At 38.8% G+C, this 20,516-nt stretch overlaps 1 protein-coding gene across 5 annotated transcripts in view; it reads right to left on the bottom strand.

Moving 5' to 3' along the window:
- Positions 1-3,912: 3,912 nt before the first annotated feature.
- LOC131245658 (inositol-tetrakisphosphate 1-kinase 6) overlaps positions 3,913-20,516 on the bottom strand; it is a 29,053-nt gene continuing 12,449 nt past the window's right edge. The window contains exons 2-14 of one of the 5 annotated variants that reach the window (XM_058245260.1): positions 17,475-17,509; positions 17,313-17,362; positions 16,864-16,899; positions 13,640-13,835; positions 13,161-13,252; positions 12,974-13,045; positions 12,694-12,896; positions 11,231-11,384; positions 10,055-10,168; positions 6,975-7,037; positions 6,584-6,729; positions 6,343-6,487; positions 3,913-4,224 (exon numbers count right to left, since the gene is read on the bottom strand). In XM_058245260.1, the coding sequence (XP_058101243.1) occupies positions 4,081-4,224; positions 6,343-6,487; positions 6,584-6,729; positions 6,975-7,037; positions 10,055-10,168; positions 11,231-11,384; positions 12,694-12,896; positions 12,974-13,045; positions 13,161-13,252; positions 13,640-13,835; positions 16,864-16,899; positions 17,313-17,321 (1,374 nt within the window). In that variant the 5' untranslated portion in view covers positions 17,322-17,362; positions 17,475-17,509 and the 3' untranslated portion in view covers positions 3,913-4,080. Of the gene's footprint in view, positions 4,225-6,342; positions 6,488-6,583; positions 6,730-6,974; positions 7,038-10,054; positions 10,169-11,230; positions 11,385-12,693; positions 12,897-12,973; positions 13,046-13,160; positions 13,253-13,639; positions 13,836-16,863; positions 16,900-17,312; positions 17,363-17,474; positions 17,510-18,645; positions 18,786-20,516 lie in introns of all 5 variants that reach the window. The other 4 variants (XM_058245261.1, XM_058245259.1, XM_058245258.1 and 1 more) reach the window with 4 other exon arrangements.

Raw genomic sequence — 20,516 nt, 5'->3', positions numbered from 1 at the left:
GCCTAATTCACCATGTGCCTTTGATAAATTCCTGTGATGTATGATGCAGAGCACATGCATTTTGCTAGTTTTAATAAAAACCTGGAGATCTTAAGACAAACATGGCATTAACTCATCATGTGGTTGTTTTAGTAGACCTTAAAATTGAGTCATTTTACAGTTATTCTTATTCCCCTAATAATGTTTTACTTGTGCCTATGTCGCAACTCAGAATTGCTCGCATGTATTTCCCAATTGGAGCCGACATGCTGAGATGGTCCGATGATAAGAACCACCCATGTTTTGAATGCTACTCTATAGTATTAGCAACAGCAAAAGCTTAGTAGTACATGGTTCTGACCATGACATCGGGCATGTGAATGAAGAACATTGAAGAGAACATTTTCAAATGACTCACATTCAACATCGTCTCAAGGAAATTTCAAAACATAGGCCTGTTCATACATAACTTCACATGGCTCAGCACAATACATTATTAGAATTGGAAATTCTCAGTTAGTAGCTTCATGGAAGCCAGAGAATGAATCCATAACAAGCTTATATTAGAACCATTCCAATCCTCACGCCTTGTGGTAGCCCAGAAGTGAGTAATAGGCAAGGATATTCAAGTACATCTTTCCCACCATCGTCCCTTTTGCTATGTCAAAGAGCTCGTTCGAAGTGTTGTTAAAGATGCGTATATTCCATCGATCATCTTCATCAGTGTGATGAACCAGAGAAGGCCCGATCAAAAGGCAGAAATTATCTGGACTGTCAGAACCTTAAATCAGTCATATCTGGTAAACTGGGATGAGTTTTTCCACACATTATATATGATTTTGGGTAGGAGAACCTATTTAAGCCAACCAATCCTGATATGCCAGGTTGCCCACACTTGATTTGTGAGATTCCATCAGATTGACGGCTAAAGGTCCCGTTGAGTTTCATTTTTCACTATAAATAGTAAGTTTTAATTCGAGTATAACTTTTGATCCCTTGAGTTCTAGAAGTTGTGACGAACATAGAAAGTTCTTTGAAAAATTAGGAGAATAAGCTAAATTGGACACTTACTATTTTTGGCCAAAAACCATGTGGGTCAAGGTTGGGCTTGATTGATTTTAAATGGGATGGATTAGGCCATAGGATAATGGGTCACAGGTGGGGTTCGGCTGAAATTCTAGACACCCCTGTCTGTACCAGTCTTTTCCCTTTTTGTTTTGGGTATTGGGTCAGATCTGATCGTGTCAAAGGGCCCACCCAATTGATAGCCTGTATGAGTTGAGCAGGTTGAGTCAGGTAGGGCTTAACCCAAGCCCGACCTCCTACCATTTGGCTTGACCAAACCAGTTTATAAGCAAGTCGGGCCAGTTGAGCAGTAGACAGACCCGATCCATTGCCACCTTTGTGCCATCACTCTTCAATATCCTCATGCAAATCCATTTTACTATAGGCTCTCCGGCTCAAGGTTCTTCCAATATCACCCTTCTGCCCCACCACATGATGATCGAGACGGTTCATGTAGGTAGGTCAACTACTATAACATCAAAGCCGATCATCACCGTTGAACACTTGTTTCTGCGTCACTTTAATGAGATCTCTCATGAGTGAGATAGTTTCACACCAACCATTCACAGTGCAGACTTAGGTCAACGGTCTGGATCATCAAATGGTGGGGTAGAAAGGTGGAGTCTCTTTGAGGAGTTTTTGCCTAACGTGGACCTACATGGAGACCCACTAAATGAACGATCTGGACTGAGCAAACCATGAAGATCAGCTGGGACAATAATCAGGATGGTCCACTACCTAATAGGTACGAAATGTTTCACATCTGGTCCGACCATGAGGATATCTGGCACAAAAATCAGGCCATTGACAAGAGGGTCCACCAGATAAACAGTCTGGATCAACAGTATGGGCTATAAGGGGCTGGAATAAAAAGGGCAGTGATTGGAGGGTTTTGTATATAATCTGGTAAAAGATGTAGGGAGGAGATGCTATATAATCCATGTTCTAAATTCATCTATCAGATGACGATGGTCAAGATCATTGTTATCAGTTTAATTTTCTAATTATGGCCATATAGCATAGAGGCCACAACATGGACAGTTCCGATCATCGTATCACTCAGAATGTGGGCCCCAGTAGGTGGTGATGCACGCTGGATCCTGTCTGCCAACAGAGGCATAACGAATTCTTCCAGGACCTTTTCTTAGTGACGATCTGACGTGTCATTTTCTGCTGCCAACTTAATTTCCATTCCCTTCTAGGATCCAGACCGTCCGTTTGGTGGTGCTATCCGGGGATGGCCTACTCCAGAAAGTCAGACGAAACGGATGATCTGAGCCATGGATATGGTAGTTTGGGATGATAAGGTGCGGTCACTGGGAAGTGGTAATGCAAGAAACTAGAGGCTTTGATCTGAAACTGTACCTGATCTATGCGCCCCATGTATCCCACCATGAATGCGCAAAATACAGCGATCAGGAAATCTTAGCCATCTAATAAGCGCAAACCTGCAAATGGCAAAAGCAAGCAACGGTTCACATCCAATCAGTAATAGTCCTCCAAATTTGAAGTTCAATAACATTCCATCCGTAAATTTCCGGGATGTTGCCCATCCATGATGGGCACTAACCGCTCAACGGTCTAGATCTCGTTTACATGTGAAAGATACAGCTTTAGATTAATACATTTATAATTTTATTGCTCTTTAATCATGGAATGGACGCTTGCGTGATTTCAGTTTAAAAAAGCAGAAGAGAAACACCGGCCAGCTAGCTGGTGTCAAAGCTCTGTGGGTCCCACCATGATGTGTGTGTTTTTACACGCCGTCCATCTAGTTTTCCAGCTCATTTTATGGAATGAAACCGATCCAAATCTCAAGTGGACCACACCACAGGAAAAAGTGGGATTGAAGGCTTACCGTGGAAAACTTCCAGGGGGCCACAGAAGTTTTGGATCAAGCTGGTAATTGTGTTTTACCTTCATACAGGTCTGTGGTTGAATTGACAAATAAAATTCATGGTGGGGCCTCGGAAAGTTCTGGTGGGCATCATTATCCCCACTGTTTCCTGTGATGTGGTCCACTTGAGATTTAGATCTGCCTCATTTTTGGGTTCATGATCTAAAATGAGCTGGAACAATGTATGGACGGCGTGGACAAAATACATACATCATGGCAGGGCCCACGGAGGGCAAGATCAGCTAGCTGGCGGCTGGGGTTGGGGTCACCCCTGCAGACACGTAGGTTCACCTGAGGTTTGCAAAGCCCGTCTTGCCTACATGCTCTTAAACAAGTGTGCCAATGTGTAAGACGTGTGTGATATCTAAGCTTTCCAATCAGGTGGACCCCACTTTTAATTAGGTCTTCTGGTCGCAGTTTAGCTGGGTCTGTACAAAACAAACACACTTAAAACGATTTTTTCGAGTACTGTCCATCTGCTTTTGGTACATAGTGGCCCATCTTAACAGTAAAATGACCTGATATTTTAATCAGAATATTTAAAGAGCGTGGCCCACCTGCTGAAAAACTCAGATGTAATACAGGTGAGGCACATTAGAATACATCATGGATATTGCAATAGGATAAGCAGGGATTAGGAAAATGACCAACAGTCCAAATTCAACAGGCAACATCAGATGGTTAAGATTGTCTGATTCTTGTGGTTTTGAGGCCATGCACCACCTACAATCTGATCCATGATTTGGATGGAATGAATTGGCACAGGTCTAGCACATGCATGGCAAGAAAATGGTGGCAAATACACACCATAATGTGTTGGGTGCAGCGACCGCCGTTTATTAAATGCTGGCAATTCAATTTCATGTCAATCCAAACCATCTGTGGATCACCTTGCAGATGGAACACAAACCCCCAAATCACTCTGATCAGACGATCCTAACCATCAAATACAGTTTGATTGCCATAGTCCAAAGTTTCAATGTTCCCAAATCAATAACTGTTTTTGAATCACAATCAGATACTGTCTCTAATCCAATGCAAAATAAAAAGCTTATTCAATTTCATCGTTAGAAAAACAGTAAAGCTGTGTAAATTACATCTCTTGCAATTCGGGTGCTCCCTTACTAACAATATAGCAGTCACTCATATTTGTCCTTCCTCAACTCATATGAGCTCTTAATAGCATCCCAGAAGGCGGGTATGACAACATTGTCTGGGATTTCCTTGAACGAAGGAAGGTAATTTACATCGACGATAACATGGTCTCGGCTACCTTCTTGAACCTGAAAATTTTCACAGAAAGAATGAGATCAGCCATTGCAAATGAGATTGTTTCCTCAGAGCTTAAAGTGGCAAAGAATGAGATATGTATGTTCAGGACCCTTCCGTACATCTCCTGTTGTGATTTGGAGAGGAAAAGAGAGGAAGACAGAAGTGTACTTAAACCCAGATCCCATTTTCAACACTGCCCTAACAATAAATTGCATATTGTTGGTCAGGGGCCCCACCAGAACTGGTATTTGGCCCTACAAGCAATGCTACCAAATGTCACCGATTGGGAAAACTAAAAGAAAAGAAACAGAAAATGAGGGAACAGTAATCCCTAAACATATGATGAGGGAAAAAGGTACCCATGTGGGCATTCAGATATGCAGATCCAAGTGCCCCACAAGAACCAAATCAAATGGCATGGGCATTCCCCCAGATGATCAGATGGCATTGACTCTTTGATTTCTTAAGATAGAATTGGGTATTGACAGTTGGAAGCAGCATTTTTATGCCTCCATATTGTATACCACAATGTGGCATGTGTATGATCCAAACCCGGCATTTGTATGATCCAAACCCGGCATTCTGTGGGCCCAGCCATTGATTGGCCCGTAACCCCATTTTGCTATCATTGGGCTATCTTAACCATCTAATAAATGTTCCTTTCCTCAATGGGAGACGTTGCTGATTTTTGTCTTCTAGAATTCATTTGAATGCCGCAATTTAAATGCTAGAATCATCCAAACACTGATTTTTGAAGCAGCATTCATCCATTCTCGTTGTCGTCATCTAAGCCTCGTCCCTAACTGGGGTCAGCTACACAAGTCCTATTCCGCTATTCCACTCTATCAAGGACCATATCCTCAGTTAAATCCTAGGTCATCAAATCTATTTTGCAACTACATCACGTGTAAAATTACGACTGCCTTTCTCCCTTCAATGTTCCTGGTCCATGGATTTGAAGCACACAACTCAGATACAAACATAGAATATGGAGGCCAATCTTGTCCCTAAAAGTTGTCCAAACTATAAGGTAGAGGTTAGAGAGAACAATGAATATTTGATGGCTTCCTCATCACGCTTGAAAATTTTATCTGTCACCATGCATGCTTAAAACTTACCCCAGCTAAATAAATGTGACCATACTAGAAAGCAGTTCAGATCGACATATCTAAGCTTTATCCCAGCTAACTGGGGTCAGCTACACGAAATCTTGTTCCACCATTCCACTCAATCAAGGACCATACTCAAACCATTGGTCATCAATTTTTTCCTCACAACCTCCACCCATGACTTCTTCAATCTTACCCTTGCCCTTTTAGAGCCTTGAACTTGAATAAACTCACTTCTTCCGACTGGTGCAGTTCTTGATCTCTGTTGTACATGGGCCAAACCATCTAAATCTACTTTCCCTCATATTACTACCTATTTGATGCTGCTCCTTAATTCCCTTGAACACATTCATTTATATTTCCATCCTTCCTCACCTTGCCACTAATCCATCTCAACATCCTCATTTCAGCAATCCACATCCTATGAAACACTGTTCCTTGACTGCCCAACATTCTGTACCATAAAGCATGGTTGGACTTATAGCTACCCTATAAAATCTTTCCTTCAATTTAGTTGTCTGTGATGATCACATGAAACTCTACCAACACATCTCCACTTCATCCACCCAGCTCTAATTCTATGAGCAAAATCCTTCTCAATATATCTGCTCTCATAAATTATCGACCCACCCAAGATATCGAAAATGGTCATTTTTGGGGTATTAGGTTAGCAATCTTAAATGATTCCTCACTTCGGCTCATACTATTACTAAAATTGCATTCTGTTTTAGTCTGGCTGATTTCAAAACCTATAGATTCTAAAGCATCCCTCCATAATTCTAGCTTTGTGCTTACCAATCACTCATCTCATCAGACAAAACTATCAATCCAAGCAATCTTAACTAATTCCACATTTCACTATTGGAAATACAAAATTAACGGTTTCAAGCCCATCCATGTGCTCCACATGCTCAAAGTGAAATGGAGGCACATAATTCGCTCCCTTGACTGCTATAACATTGGATAAAAGTAGTTTTAGTAAATTAGGAGGGGGAAAAAAACCAGAATTGGACAACTTACAACAACATCAAATCCAAAAATGGTGAGACCGAGCCTGCCTCTCAGCCAATTAGCAGCATCAGTTACTAAATCCACATCAATTGATTGCTTATTTGTGTTTCCAGAATGCTGACCCTTGTTATTATCAGTGGGGAGAGATTTCAAGCTGCATAGGGAAAAAAATGGAGGTTATACATTGCCCCAATATATTCTTGAAACTTTAAAAGAAACGGAGCAAAATCCAAAATGCCCCACATGCTACCTGTCAAAGATGATTGGTTGGAATCCATTCTTTTCTGATGACGACAACAAAACATCAGCGTTGGGCATAGACTTCTTAACAGCATGGAAAACTTTCTCACCCAAGACGTAGAATTTGAACAGCAAGGACGAGTGATCAATGTATTCCTGCATTTCCAGTATTTTCAAGCTCCCAATCATGAAAATACAGTCATGAACACATCATAAAATTTAGGGTGTGTTTGGCTGCACTAGTTATTGACCAGACTGAGTCAAACTCAGAAATCAGAAGCCCAATGTGTTCCCTACTACAATTTGTTCTGGTACTTGTGCTCTCAATGTAGAAAAGAAAAAAGGACGGGACAACAAATATGGCACCTCAACAATGTAAGAAAGAAACCTTTTTTGTGTACCTGAACAATTGCCGGAAGAGGAACTCTCAGGTCCTTGAAATCTTCTGTCCTGAAGACTATTGCCTGTGGAACAAGGAAAAGGTCCATTAGAATGACAACATATGAGGAATATTCTCCATCATTCAGTCTACAATTTAACTTTTAAGCAATCCTTGTTCATCTGCATTATGGCCTTTCTCCAATTGAATTGAACCATGAACAAGATTACAAGAGTGGGAAAAGATTTCTGAAAAGGCACAACTCCATGATTTCCCATCCATAATTACAGCCTTTAACAGGCATAACTGCTTTCAAAGAAACTATGAATCTCAAGCTTTGCTAAGCCCACACGCGTGCAATAAAGTTCATGTACATGCCACACATGTGCCAGCATGACATGATAGGTCCGAGATCCAATCCATCTGTCAGAATGGAACAACTATATTGATGCCCTAGCCCAAGAATCAGGTTGATCCACTGGTCAGGTGGTCCACAGTTCGCACAAAAAATGTACAGTTCTGATAAAATTAGGTGAAGTTTTCCAACCCTTCCATCCGTTTCTAATATTGTGGCCCACTTGCTGATTGGACCAGATTTTATTTTTGGGAAAACATGTACAAGGGGTGGACCAACCTAATGGATGAATTAGATCTCACATGTATGTGCCATACTGGCACATGTGCAGCGTGTGCACAAGCTTTATTGCACATCACATGTTTATTACTGACTCGATGTTCACATTTAGAAAGCCTCTCAACAAAAATTTATTTGCTGAATATCAGTTCCTTTTTTCCAGTTTTTTCTACAGATTCAGGAGCCTAGTTGTGTACAGAGGACCAAACATTTTATGCGAGCAATGAAACATATTTTAAATGGTTTTTCTCCAAAAGAAAAGAAATAAGAGGCAAGGAAAAATGCAACTGTACATCAAAGGCTCACAGAAAGTATCTGGTGTATCACTTAAATCTGAGTCATTGGGAAACCTATAACTGTGCATTTGCATGGAAGTCTGCTGAATCTGTTACGTAACGGCTGTAATGGCTGTTATGTAATGGTATCAATGGAGCCCATTAGGCGATACGGGGGCGTAACGGTCAGATCCCCCCACCCCTGCCTGTAACAGTCGGAAAACGGCTTCTTTTGGGGCTCTATTTAGCATTTGGAATGTTTTTCACTTCTTTTCAATTCCCTCACATATTCAAGCAATCCTAATCCATTTTTGACCTTATTTACAAGGTACTTACAGACTAAAAAAACAAGCTTTTTTAGTAATTTGGGTAAAAATCGAAGCTCCATGGTCCATTTTGGGAAAACTTCAAAAAAGAGGTTTTTTTTTTTTTTTTTTGAAATTTCTTATTGGATTAAATGTAGTGTGTGTGTGTGTGTGTGTGTGTGTGTGTGTGTGTATTTGAAATTTCTTATTGGATCAAGTGTAGGATGCTTAAATGTACAGATTCATGCCTTTTTTGTCATCTTAATCAGGACTGCCTTTTTTCTCTTTTTTTTTGGATGATTATCGAATGAACAATGTATTTTATGAAGAAGCCCAAAAAAGCTTTTTTTTTTTCTTTGAAACTTAATGTGGATGGATAAAATATATGTAAGATGCTCAAATATGCAGATTCATGTCTTGTTTTGGATATGTAATCACAATTGCTATTTTAAAATAATAATAATAATAATTTCATCTAATTTTCAAACGAAAAAAATGCATTTTCCTTTGAAACTTAATGTTGATGCATGGAATAGAAGTAGGATGCTCACATATAAAAATTCATGGCTTTTTTGTCCATCTTAATCACAAGTGCTATTTTAAATTTTTTAAATATTAACTGAGTTTAGGATGAAAGTGTATTTTATGAAAAAAAAAATCTAAAATACATTTTTTTAAACTTAATATTGATGCATCACATAAATGAAGGATGCTCAAATGTACAAATTCATGCCCCTTTTGTCATATTAACCACAATTGTTATTTTATTTTATTTTATTTTTTTCGGTTGATTTTTGAATAAACAATGTATTTTATGAAAAAGCAAAATAAATAAATTATTAAGCATATTTTTTTCTTCGAAATCGTTCTCAGGACCTGTAATTCACCCGTAATCGTTCCGGGACCTGTAATCTGCCCATAATCATTACCAGGACCTGTAATCAGACCGTAATTGTTCCCAGGACCTAGAATCGGGCTATAATCGTTCCCGAGACCTGTAATCTACTTGTAATTGTCACCGGGATGCATGAAATAAAGGTAAGATGCTCAAATATACAAATTCATGCCTTTTTTTGTCATGTTAATCATAATTGTTATTTTTAACTTTTTAATTTCAGTTGATTTTCAGATGAACAGTGTATTAGTTTATAGCCCTACCATGGATAGGTAGTACTCCAAAAATCACATAGGTAGTACTCCAAAAATCACATAGGTGGATGATCCCAACCACCAATTGGAACAATTAAAAAAAGGAAAACATCCAACCAATGGTTGGCAGTCAATGGGTGAAAATCCTCCTCTCAAGGGCTAGGATGTGATTTTTGTTTGTCATGATAGAGCCCATACGTACGGAGATCCAATGCTTTATGACTAACTTAGATATAACTGTTTAGTGCCAAATCCTTTCCCTAGAACATGAAACTTTGTACAGTGGATAATGAGCCTTTAAAAAAAAAAAAAAAAAAAAAAAAAAAAATTCTTTTTATGAATACTAAGTAAACAGAGTGGAACTTCAAACTTCAAATAAGTAGCATTAGGAAAAGCTCTTTTTTTTTTGTAAATATTTTTAAATATCCTTCCAAAAGCAGTCTTGCCTTTCTCCTCTTTTGGTAGGTAGCCGGAGTCAAATCCCATCCTCAGGTTGCGTGGAATTGGATTTTCCCTTAAATTTTACAAAGCACGAGGAGCAGCAGGAGAAAATTCAGGTGAGAAGGCAGGAAAACATTTGATTTAATTCTAGCAAGTGTAAAAGCCTAGAAAGAGGTAATTTCAAGTGGGGGAAGCAACTTGGTAGAAGAAGCCTGAAACTAAGGTTTTTATTCCAAGGATGACTTTTTCAAAGATGAGAACACGTAAAGATGGAGGAAGTTCATCTATAAGATCTTACCATGCTATGAGCATCAGCCACTCCACAAGCAACTTGTGGCTTTACAATATTTGGAAAGTACAGTTGAGCTTCCAATAGTCTTTCTGCAAGATTCTGCTCATGGAAATAATCAACCTGCACATATAAGGACCATATGTAATTGGAATGAAGGTCCTTCAGTGATAAATGCCATGGATTTGCAAATGCTTGAGTTAAACCACAAAAGGTGATGAAAATGAACAAGTTACCAAGAACAGATAGGGTGGGAATTGGATGAACAACAGTAACTTTTTATTTTATTTTTTGAAAGGCGGCATGTTTTTATTATTATTAAAAAGAGCTGAAAAAGGCTTGCGAATCTAAACAAAAAAACAAAGATGACAAGAAGTCATCAGAAAAAACAAAGCCAAAGCCATCCCCTAAGAAACATGAATGGACTCCCTATAACAACCAGTAAAGAACTTATGCCCCAAGGCCCAATTAATAAACATGCTCCTTGCCCTGTGAAAGACTTGAAAAAGAAACAAGTAGGCTTTGTTACCAAAGGTTCCATTATTATAATCTCTCAAAACCGACCACAAGACAGCAAGGTGGGATAGGTGCCAAATAACTCTTCTTTTTTTTCCAGTCAAGCTTGGAAAGGATTATGAATTCACACTGGCATTACTCATTCTGTTTCAAAGAGTCTGAGAAATCTCCACCAAATTTCATCAACGAATATAAATAAAAACAAAAAATACATCAAAGCAAGGGCAGAGTTTTTTTTTTAACATTAGTCCTAGAAACTTTTCATCTTGCCAGACTATTCACTGCCTCATTAGCCCCATGAGGAACATGAAGAAAATCGATAACCAAATCTCTACCTAGATCCCAGATATCCTTTAAAATATTCAGTCTTGAAGAACCCTTACTCTTCCTAGAAGCAATGGTCGCAGAAATTTATTTGAACCAAAAAAAAAGTGTTTTCTGCACATGCATGCAGACAATTATAGTTGGCATTCCCTACAAAATACAGCGGATCTCTTGGGGGACTGGCATCCGTAAATTTTGATACCCAAGTTGTGAAAATAGATAATCATACAAAATGTGTCAAGAAGATTGTAAATGTAATACAAGCACGTCAATCATCAGGAGTTATTTCATTCATTTAGATAGTGCAATCTAAGCAGCAAATAAATACCATTATGGCTAAAAGACCTTTAGGAAATGCGGTGCTCGGATTCTACAGCCACTTTTTGTATTGAGATCCTCCAATCCAAGTAGAATATGGTGGATCCTGAGCCGATCCAGTAAAGGGTATATACTATTAAGTGGGTCAATTACACAACAATCCGGACGATCCTCAATATACCTGCACAAGAATCAAGCCTTGTTATAAAGGAACTCAGCTATTTCTTGTCTAAATTAACCGTTGAGAATGAATGATTTTGAAAGATGTTTTTTTTTTTTTTTCTTTGAATCAAATTAGCTATCACAATGAAATTGGTTATATCTAAAAGATGCGAGTTTGTTGCTGAGATATTGTCAGGTGATAGATGACTTGTTCATTTTCTAACTTCCACAAAATGACTTCAGTTGACACACGTATCAGGTTATTCTTACACACAAACAAGCATCCCACTATGCGTAGAGAAAATATACAGCGTTCGATAAAGCATTTGCTCGGCCAATAAACTGGAGATGTGGGATCTACCTTTTGGTGATCCAACTTGTTCACTGATGGGCCCCATGCTGGACGAGACCACAAAAAAGCTCCCCCATGGTATGACCCCAACTGTGATATTGGGCCCCGTTAAATGTGAGCCATGGTTATGACTGTCTTTTCAATTTTCATTATATGGCTGGGATGGCAATACCATGATGAGGCCTGTTAGATCAATGGTTTACGTGACGAAGAGGTGGGGGGCCACAGGTACCATTGCTGCATCAAACAAAGAAAATGCCATTTCTTTCTATTGAAAATCATATACCACCTCCTCTGCACAATAGTTCCACAAAACATGCTAAATGCAAATGATGCAGGTGGGCCCTACAAGATCACATATTTGACTTGGATATAATCATGTCTGGTGTAAAACATGAACATGAGATATCAAAACATTTCAGCCCCAGAAAAACCTGGCATACTTCCATATTCGTAAAGTTATAAGATGATATTGGAAGAGAAAATATTGAGTTATCACTCATTAATATTACAACAAGGCAGAAAACGTTATTTAAAAAAATATAAAAAATAAAAATCAAAATCAAAATACATTGAAAGCTTGTCAATAATATGACCAAAAGAAAAGGAAAAAAAGATTGACATCCAAGGTTTAAAGCGGTGTATCTGGTATCGAATCATTGACCACCAATAAGGCCCTTTATCGCCCAGTATCGTCATGTATCGGCCCGATACAGGCTGATACAGCCGTATTGTTCATGGAAGAGATGAGATATGTACCGTGTTTTGGACAATACTTTAAACCTTGTAAACATCTTGTACTTGAGATTGGGATGGGACAGTATGAGCTACACTAGGATTGCATGATTTTCAGCCTAAAATGCACTAAAGAAAGCAATGAAAAAGGATAGAATGACAAGCAAATTGTTGATCCAGGTCTGCAAACCATATTTAGTATGGCATCAATAAAGAAAGTATACAGGCTTCTGGAAAGCACCTTTCCAACTCTTGCATGCCCTTGGAGAAAGAAATTCCTTTAGAAAAATCTAGGAAACTGCCCGGGTCAACGCTGACAATTTCATCAGTTGCTTTATGGAGAATCACATCCACTTTTTGTATTTGAGATGCTAAAGGAAGATCGAATGTGAGAGGAACAAACATCAATCCATTTTGAGTAGGATACATGGGGAACGCACCTCTCTGCCAAATCAATGAACCAAGCAAGAAGTCTGAAAATGATCCCCAATCATCTAAGTACTTCAATGTAGAAAACTCACCTTTGAAAAATCTTCTTCACGGGAAGGTTTCATTACGTACCCAACAGTCACGACTGATGTGTCACGGACTGCCTGAAATCAGGTAACAAGAAATATCATTTATATTGTGTGTAAATTGAGCATACGGTTAGCTTGAATAATCGTACGTTCAATTAGTACAGAAATCATAATCTCTTTGATGAATGACCATTTTACTGAAACGGCAAAGAGTGATGGGAAGCTCTTCTAGCTTATTGATAAAAAGCACTCCTGTATTTTCTCTTGCAACATCCTCACCACCTATAGAGAATGAAGAACTTGGGTTTAGCAGTTCACAAAAGCTGAAGTGCTTGGGTTGAGCATTTTGTCCCACCAGAATGTAGTCAGCAGGGGTTCCCAAGCACAAAAGGATACATAAGACACTTGTGTTTGTAGCAGCATGAAAAGCGGAACTTGAACCAGACAGGTTAGCATTTTCCCACATTTTCAGCCCCAAATCTCAAGTGATAAAGGTTTGGTGCTATATCAACCACAATTTGGTGGAAGCGCACTTGGGAATCTAAGAAAGTGAATCAGATCAGAAGACTACTCAGTCAAAAGATTACCATAGGCAGGGAAATAAAAAGAGCCAAAAATACAGAAACCAGGGATGTAATTCCTAAAAGAACAAGGTGAAATTATACTCACTTTTAACAATGATTTTCCAACACTGCTTGAGTCTAAGAAAGAGGCCTTCATCTTTTTTAGAAGTAACATAGACACAAGTCTCCCCAATGCCACTCCAAGCTACCAACATTCTGTTAAAAGTGTCATCTATACAGGATGCATTCAACACAATGCTATCAAATGAATATGCCGTTGCCACCCTTGCAAGAAAGGCCACCTAGAATATGCAGAAATGGTTGTCAAAAACATTACCATAAATGAACAATTAATATGCCACCAGTGAGAAAATTTCAGGTGCAAGATACACCATCAAATCAAATTTGATATCGACATCATTTAAACCGCCCAATATATGGAGAAGGATAAAATTCACAAAATAGTTTAGAAAGTCAAAAGACATTCCGAAGATGGTTATACAACATGAAAGGCATGAACTTTCTAGTTTCACGAGTGAGAAGTCCTTATTTAAGGATAACTCAAAATTTTATTAAAAAAACAACAGGAAAAGAGAACATGAAGGATGACGAAAGATAATCCACCTACTACCTAACGGACAATCCTTGGTGGCTCTAGCCCATCCCACTAGTAGCCATCTAGCATTGAAGAACACTTGCAATGGAGAAGCAGACTTTTTGTTTAACATCCTATTGTTGTGCTCAAGCCATGTAGCGAAAATAGTGGCCAAAGAGCAAGAGGCACCAAATTAATTTCCTCTTCCTTACTGACCATGAAAATACCACAGGGCTAGGAGGTCCTTATTTTTATAGACATTCCCCAAGTGATGTCCAAAAGTGCAAGGAACTTCTCCCTAACTGATGAGGACATCATGCGCACGCGCACGCCCCCCACCTTGCACACATACTCAAGGAGGGGCTGTGCTATAGAGCATTGGAGTGGACCCGATCATCATGTGGATTCCACCATTGGATCTCATAATCGTGGCCCACTATCCTAGATGATCTAGAATTTTGAGTTTTAGTTATTATCGTTATTAGAAACATCATGAATGGTTTTGATTGCGTTGATTAGTTGCTATTTTTGTTACTTCGTCTCTAAGTATTAGTGTGCACACGTGGCGCAGCTTTTGGGGTTTAGGGTTTTCTTATAAATAGGCCACCCCCTATAGGTTTTTTTTCATTGAAGTTTATGAATAAAAATTCTACGTTTTTCTTCTTCTCTCTCTTTGGGTTGAAGAATTGAATTGGGTGTGAAACCCTCCCTTCCTTAAAAGAGCTAACTACCGTGGTGCGAAGCCACAACCATCCCCAATCATCCCCACTTCTTTATACCTTATATCCATCATCTTCTACATCATTCCCATCTTTAGATTCACCCTATTTCATACCCAAGTTCTCTTCTACAACAAATTTTCAGATTCTGACCCATTGGAGGGGCTGAAACTTCGGCGGAGCACCACGTACAAACCATGCATATCGACACAAATTTTGGTATGGAAGCGGTCCTACCCTGTCCGACCATAGCCTAGGAATCGCTTTCCGATTTCGTGGGCCCCACACACGTGCGGACGGGTGATCACGTACATGTGCCCAAGGCCAATTGTTGTCCACACACGTGGTTCATCTCAGGTTCCATCTTTCCTCTATTTCCTTCCTCTTTAGCCTTAAATCCAAGTCGCTAACCCTAGAGAATCTCAAATCCCAAGTATTCCCAAATTTGCAAACCTTAGATTTTTCCCCGAATTGAAATATGGTGAATCTCTTGAATTGGGGAACAATCCTTTACAAGAATGGATGAATCTTACAATCCTTTGGGCTTGTTTGGTTTATAATTTTATTTGATCAAGCCCTAAACTTGTGTAGGCTTGGACCTCCATAGATTCCCCTTTTTGAATGTTTGAACATATGTAGGATGTGGAATTTTGTGATCATTTAAAATTGGTATGATCTAAAGCTTGAAATCATGCAAGTCATATTTAATTTCATGTCCTACATCACTAACCACTCTAGTAAATTCACAATGAATGAAAAAGTTGTCCACTGATTCATCATGCAAACACATGATGCATTCATTAGTGAGAGTCCTATGTTGCTTCCTCATGTTGTCAATGGTTAGAAATTTGTTCTTACCCACCAAACCACATAAAAGCCACCATTCTGGAAGGCGCCGGGTTTTTCCATATGTGACTTGCTGGACTCTGGTCTCGTTTTGGAGAATACTGTGGAAGGATTTGGCCGGAAAAAAAAAAAAAACTGGACTTGCATGAGTTCCAAACCATCCTATGCTCCTCCGCAACTGAAAACCTTGTTGTAGTATTTCTCCATCAATCTAACATGGTCATTGATCATTTCACCGAGGAGATTTCTTCTTAAAATTGGGTTCCACACTATTTGGCATCTCTTCGGAGCAATGCACTGAGAGATGAAAACATCTTCTCCCTTGTTGCTCTGTACCACCGTGGGAACTCATCCTTTGAAAGGCAATCCCTACACCAACTATCCTCCCAAAATTGAACATATGCTCTCTGAATGAGTTGGCTACCCCCAGAATTGCATTCCATAGACTGGACGCTATGTAGCAAGAAGATGACATGGTAAACCATCACCCTCTCTCTCACCATATTTGCATGAAATACCCAAGGAATGAGAATGGACATGTCACAGCCTGATTGGACGACTGGTCAATTTTCCATCAGCATGCGCTAAGTTCAGAATGCGAACCGCATAAACCCCTCTACTGATTTCCCACACCACGCTGCCAGTTGCAGAGTGAGGTGGCATGCTGAGGTGGTATGGTGCTTCTATCTTTAGTTGAGTGCAGAATGCTGAAGAGGTTCAGCACTGACTTAATAACCTTGGCAAGGCTCATTCGCAGATTGGTTTGCAGGAAGAAGATGGCATCCTGTGCTCCAGCTTTGAAAATAGCACAGCCAGATCATGGAATAGTGCGCCCTTGCTTTCTCGGAGTGCGAGGCAATTTCAAGGTTGGCGTGGCATGTCGCAAAATCAGCGCGAGTCAAACTTGGGCCATTTTTTTAGGTGTCAACAGACAATTGATAGGACAGATATTAGGGCATGGCTCATCCCATGACAGGACCAACAATGACTTAGGTCCTTGAAAGGTGGGCCCAGATTGCAGAATTTATGGGCCAAACAAATAATGTCATTTCTTTTGGTTATCCATCATAATACCTTAAATGGAAAAGAAAGCAATTGCATGTTTGAACTTGATGATTAAGCCAGTACCCAGATGCAATATATGCACAAGAAATTAGGGAAAAAGTGCACCTTTTGAGATGAAGCACCCTCCCCATAAGAAATTCCCTGCAATAAAAATAGGAATATGGGTCAAAAACATCTTGTCCCAAGGAATTGCATTAGATCACAACTTTTTGGAATTTGCACGGCACAATGACAATCATTTGGGAAATCAAAATGGATTGATATTAAAAACAAAAAATAGACTGAAAGCAGAATGATATATGCATGCAGTGTTTTTTATACATTCAACTTTTTCTACTTTCGTTTAGAATAGTACCAAAAAAGCGTGTTATTCTAATTCCAATGGTTTCAGAGTGGAGAATGCCAATTTCCATATATCACATCTCCAGTTTGCCAATGACACTATCCCTTTTTGCAATGCCAACATAATCCAGGTGGATAATATGAGGAAAATCTTAAGATGTTTGGAAGTTGTTTCAAGCCAGAGGTTTCTGGATGCAAAGCGGGCAGCCTACCTTCAACATATTTGGGCCTCCCGGTGTGCATCAGTAAACCGATGAAATACCTGCAGGATAAAGCAGTTGAGAAGATTGAGCACAAACTTTCAAGTTGGAAGAGAAGGTGCATATCACTTGGGGGAAGGATTACGATAATCGAGGTGGTATTGTCCAACATACTGATATTCTAGGTCTCTTTTCCATTTTCTAGCATTCTGGAAAGAAGCGAGGACAAAAAAAAAAAAATCGCAGTTACTTCCTCTAGAGAGGATCAGAATACTAGACTAAATTTTGTCTCATGCAATGAAGTTTTGTAAACTAACTAGGGATGGAGGTGCTTAGAAGCATCCTTGACTTGATATCTCAAAAGAATATAGCCTCCAAAACATAAAGACTTGAAGAAAGAATAGACTTAACTTATACAGAAGTAATAAATAGTAAAAGACTCATTAAAGAAGTAAAAGAAAGTTTGTGACTTCCAGAAACATATATGGGAGCTTTAGAAGAACTTGGAAAAGCCATGGATGATATTAATCACAAACTGAATGAATATAGTCATCAGCTAGAAATCCTAATAGCAAAAACTGACAAAATAGAAAATGTTAGTACTATAACAATGAAAGAACAGAAAAATGAAGCTCTTGAGATAAAGACAGCGATAGCGAAGTCTATAGTACCAAAAGATCAGCGACTCCTTGAGTTAGGGACAGAATTTTAAAAAAAACGATATACACAGTGTTGAGCAAACGGTATTAGCAAACCTAGAAAAATACTTGGAAAGTTTCAAGCAAGGATCTCAGTATTGGTATAGACTTAGAAACGATATCTACCAACTAAGCCAAAACACTTCAGAGAAACTCGATAATATTCTACAACAGAACAAGACAGGACATGCCCCTAGAGAGACAGTGGGAAGCAATCGAATCCAGAACGACGGATTAGATAAAACTCAAACTTTCGCACCAAGATATATCCCTTTCGGGAGACAACATAGGATTGGAATGCTCAAAACTCTCCAAAACCAAGGGCTCAGACTAAAAGTCCATTTAGAACCAAAAATGTCAGAACACCTTAAGTGGGAAAAGTTTTCAGAACTAGAATGGAAAGCTATCTCAGACCAATGTGAAAGATCTAGCCTTCCCTTAGCAGATTATGCAGATTTGTACTATTACGGTAAAAAACCAGTAACTAGTAAGTATCAAATTACGCATAAAACTAAAACATACAAAGTAACTAATGTCTATGAAAAAATCCCAGTTTTGTCTCAAACTTGGATCAAAGATAAAAAGAATCAAGGATTCAACTATGTAAACTTTGAAATGTTCCAAGCACGCATAGAAGGACTACATACCCCAGATATGGAGATAGAAATCCTCTATTGTCTCGTAGATGAAAGATAGAAGTCCTTTGATAAAAGCCTTCTAGGAATAGCCCAACTCCATCTCACAGAAAACGTCAGATACTTTAACACAGTACCTGGATACACCATGCCTATCGAAGCCACCCATAATATTAAGCTAGTCATAACATCTAAAGGATATGAAGATTTTGACCTTATTTATGGAAATATAAGTATAGAATTTCAAATCTACGCCCAGTTCAGCCAAGAAATGATAAAAGGACTCCATAACAAGTTTCAAATGGGGAAATTGAATGAAGAAATATTGGTTAGAACCAATGACTCTCGGTCTAACCATACGTACATTCGAAAAAAGACAGCCGAGATGGTGAAAGATTCGTCTAATCTCTAGGAACTAAAAGAAGCCATCCCAAAAACAAAGCAGCAGAAAGAGCTAAATTCGAATCCTCAAAACGGAAACATTACTCTTCAGTTCAAACCCGCTAAGTATTTATCTAATGTAGACCAAGAAGAAGAATTTAGGAAAGCACCTCACAAGTTTGTAGAAGCAAGAAGATCATGCTATATAGAAAAAGGAGAATCCAGCACAACACAAAATAAACCTACGTCATATGACGATATAGACGTAGAAAAAATCAGTATACAAAATCTTGGAGAATCACTTAGCCCAGGGCCGATCAGGTGTTTCGAAAGAAACCTTGAACGAACTAGATCACATAGGATAAATATGGTTCGCGCCATCAAAGATAGCAAAACCTTAGAAGAATTAGAAAAGAATCTAGAATTAAGACTTAAACCAAGACAAAAAGACATTCTTAAGAACAGTAGCGAGAATAGCTATGGCAAAAACTATAGTTTCCGAACAAGCAGGGCCGAGCATCCAAGCTAATCCTATCGGTATTCAAAATAACGATAAAAGGGAAACTGAACCAAGAAGAAACAGAGATGCATATATACCCATATATGAACAAAGGAAAGAAAGACCTAGGTATTTTAAAGAACTACCAACTGAAAGCCAAGCATTCCAAGGAATAAAAAAGATGGCTCAAATTCCTATCAGCCCCCCTAGGAATATATCTAAACCTGGATGATATTAGAAATGCAAAAGAAGCTATCGAAGCATGGAAAAAGCAAATGGAACAATGTTTCGACCAAAACAGCGACGGGAGTATAGATGCTTGCCATGGTTATGCAGAAAAATTGTTACAAGGAAACATAGCAAGATTCTTAAAAACATTGAAAACGGATACCAGCCCAGAATGTACAAGACAATACGAAGAATTTACTAGGCGCTACGCCAACAAAAGAAATGTAGACGGATACATAACCCTATTCGAAAAGGAATTCACTGGGGGCAAACCGATTCACTAGGCAATCGGAATCAGAAGAAGCACCAATAGCCTTAGCTAAACTAAGCATCTGTGACATAAAAGATATTATACCCTACTCAAATAACTATCAAAAGCTAATAGAAAACCGCAGAGAAGAACTCAAAGACGAATATTTCAAAAAAATACCCATTCTTAGTAGTGTCTGATTACATAAATACCGCGAATGGCAGGGAATTGAAGGAGAAAAAGCAAACACCCTAGGAGAACGAATAAATTTCGCTCATGATTATATAGCAAAACACACACACACACACACACACACACACACACACACACACAAAAAAAAACAAAACAAAACAAAACAAAACAAAAAAAAAAAAGAAAAAAACAAAACAAAACAAAAACAAAAAAAAAAAACAAATCAAAGAAGCTGCGCTAATCGAGAGAACTTTTGCTAATCTCCCTATGTTTAAGGAAGATAGAATTGACATCCTTCCGATACAATGAGGATATCGAAAAAAAGAAAAAAGG

This window comes from Magnolia sinica, chromosome 5 (genome assembly GCF_029962835.1).
Source record: "Magnolia sinica isolate HGM2019 chromosome 5, MsV1, whole genome shotgun sequence".
NCBI classification, from domain to species: domain Eukaryota; kingdom Viridiplantae; phylum Streptophyta; class Magnoliopsida; order Magnoliales; family Magnoliaceae; genus Magnolia; species Magnolia sinica.
The sequence above is the reverse complement of the archived record's forward strand: the minus strand, read 5'-3'. Positions and strand labels throughout refer to the sequence as shown.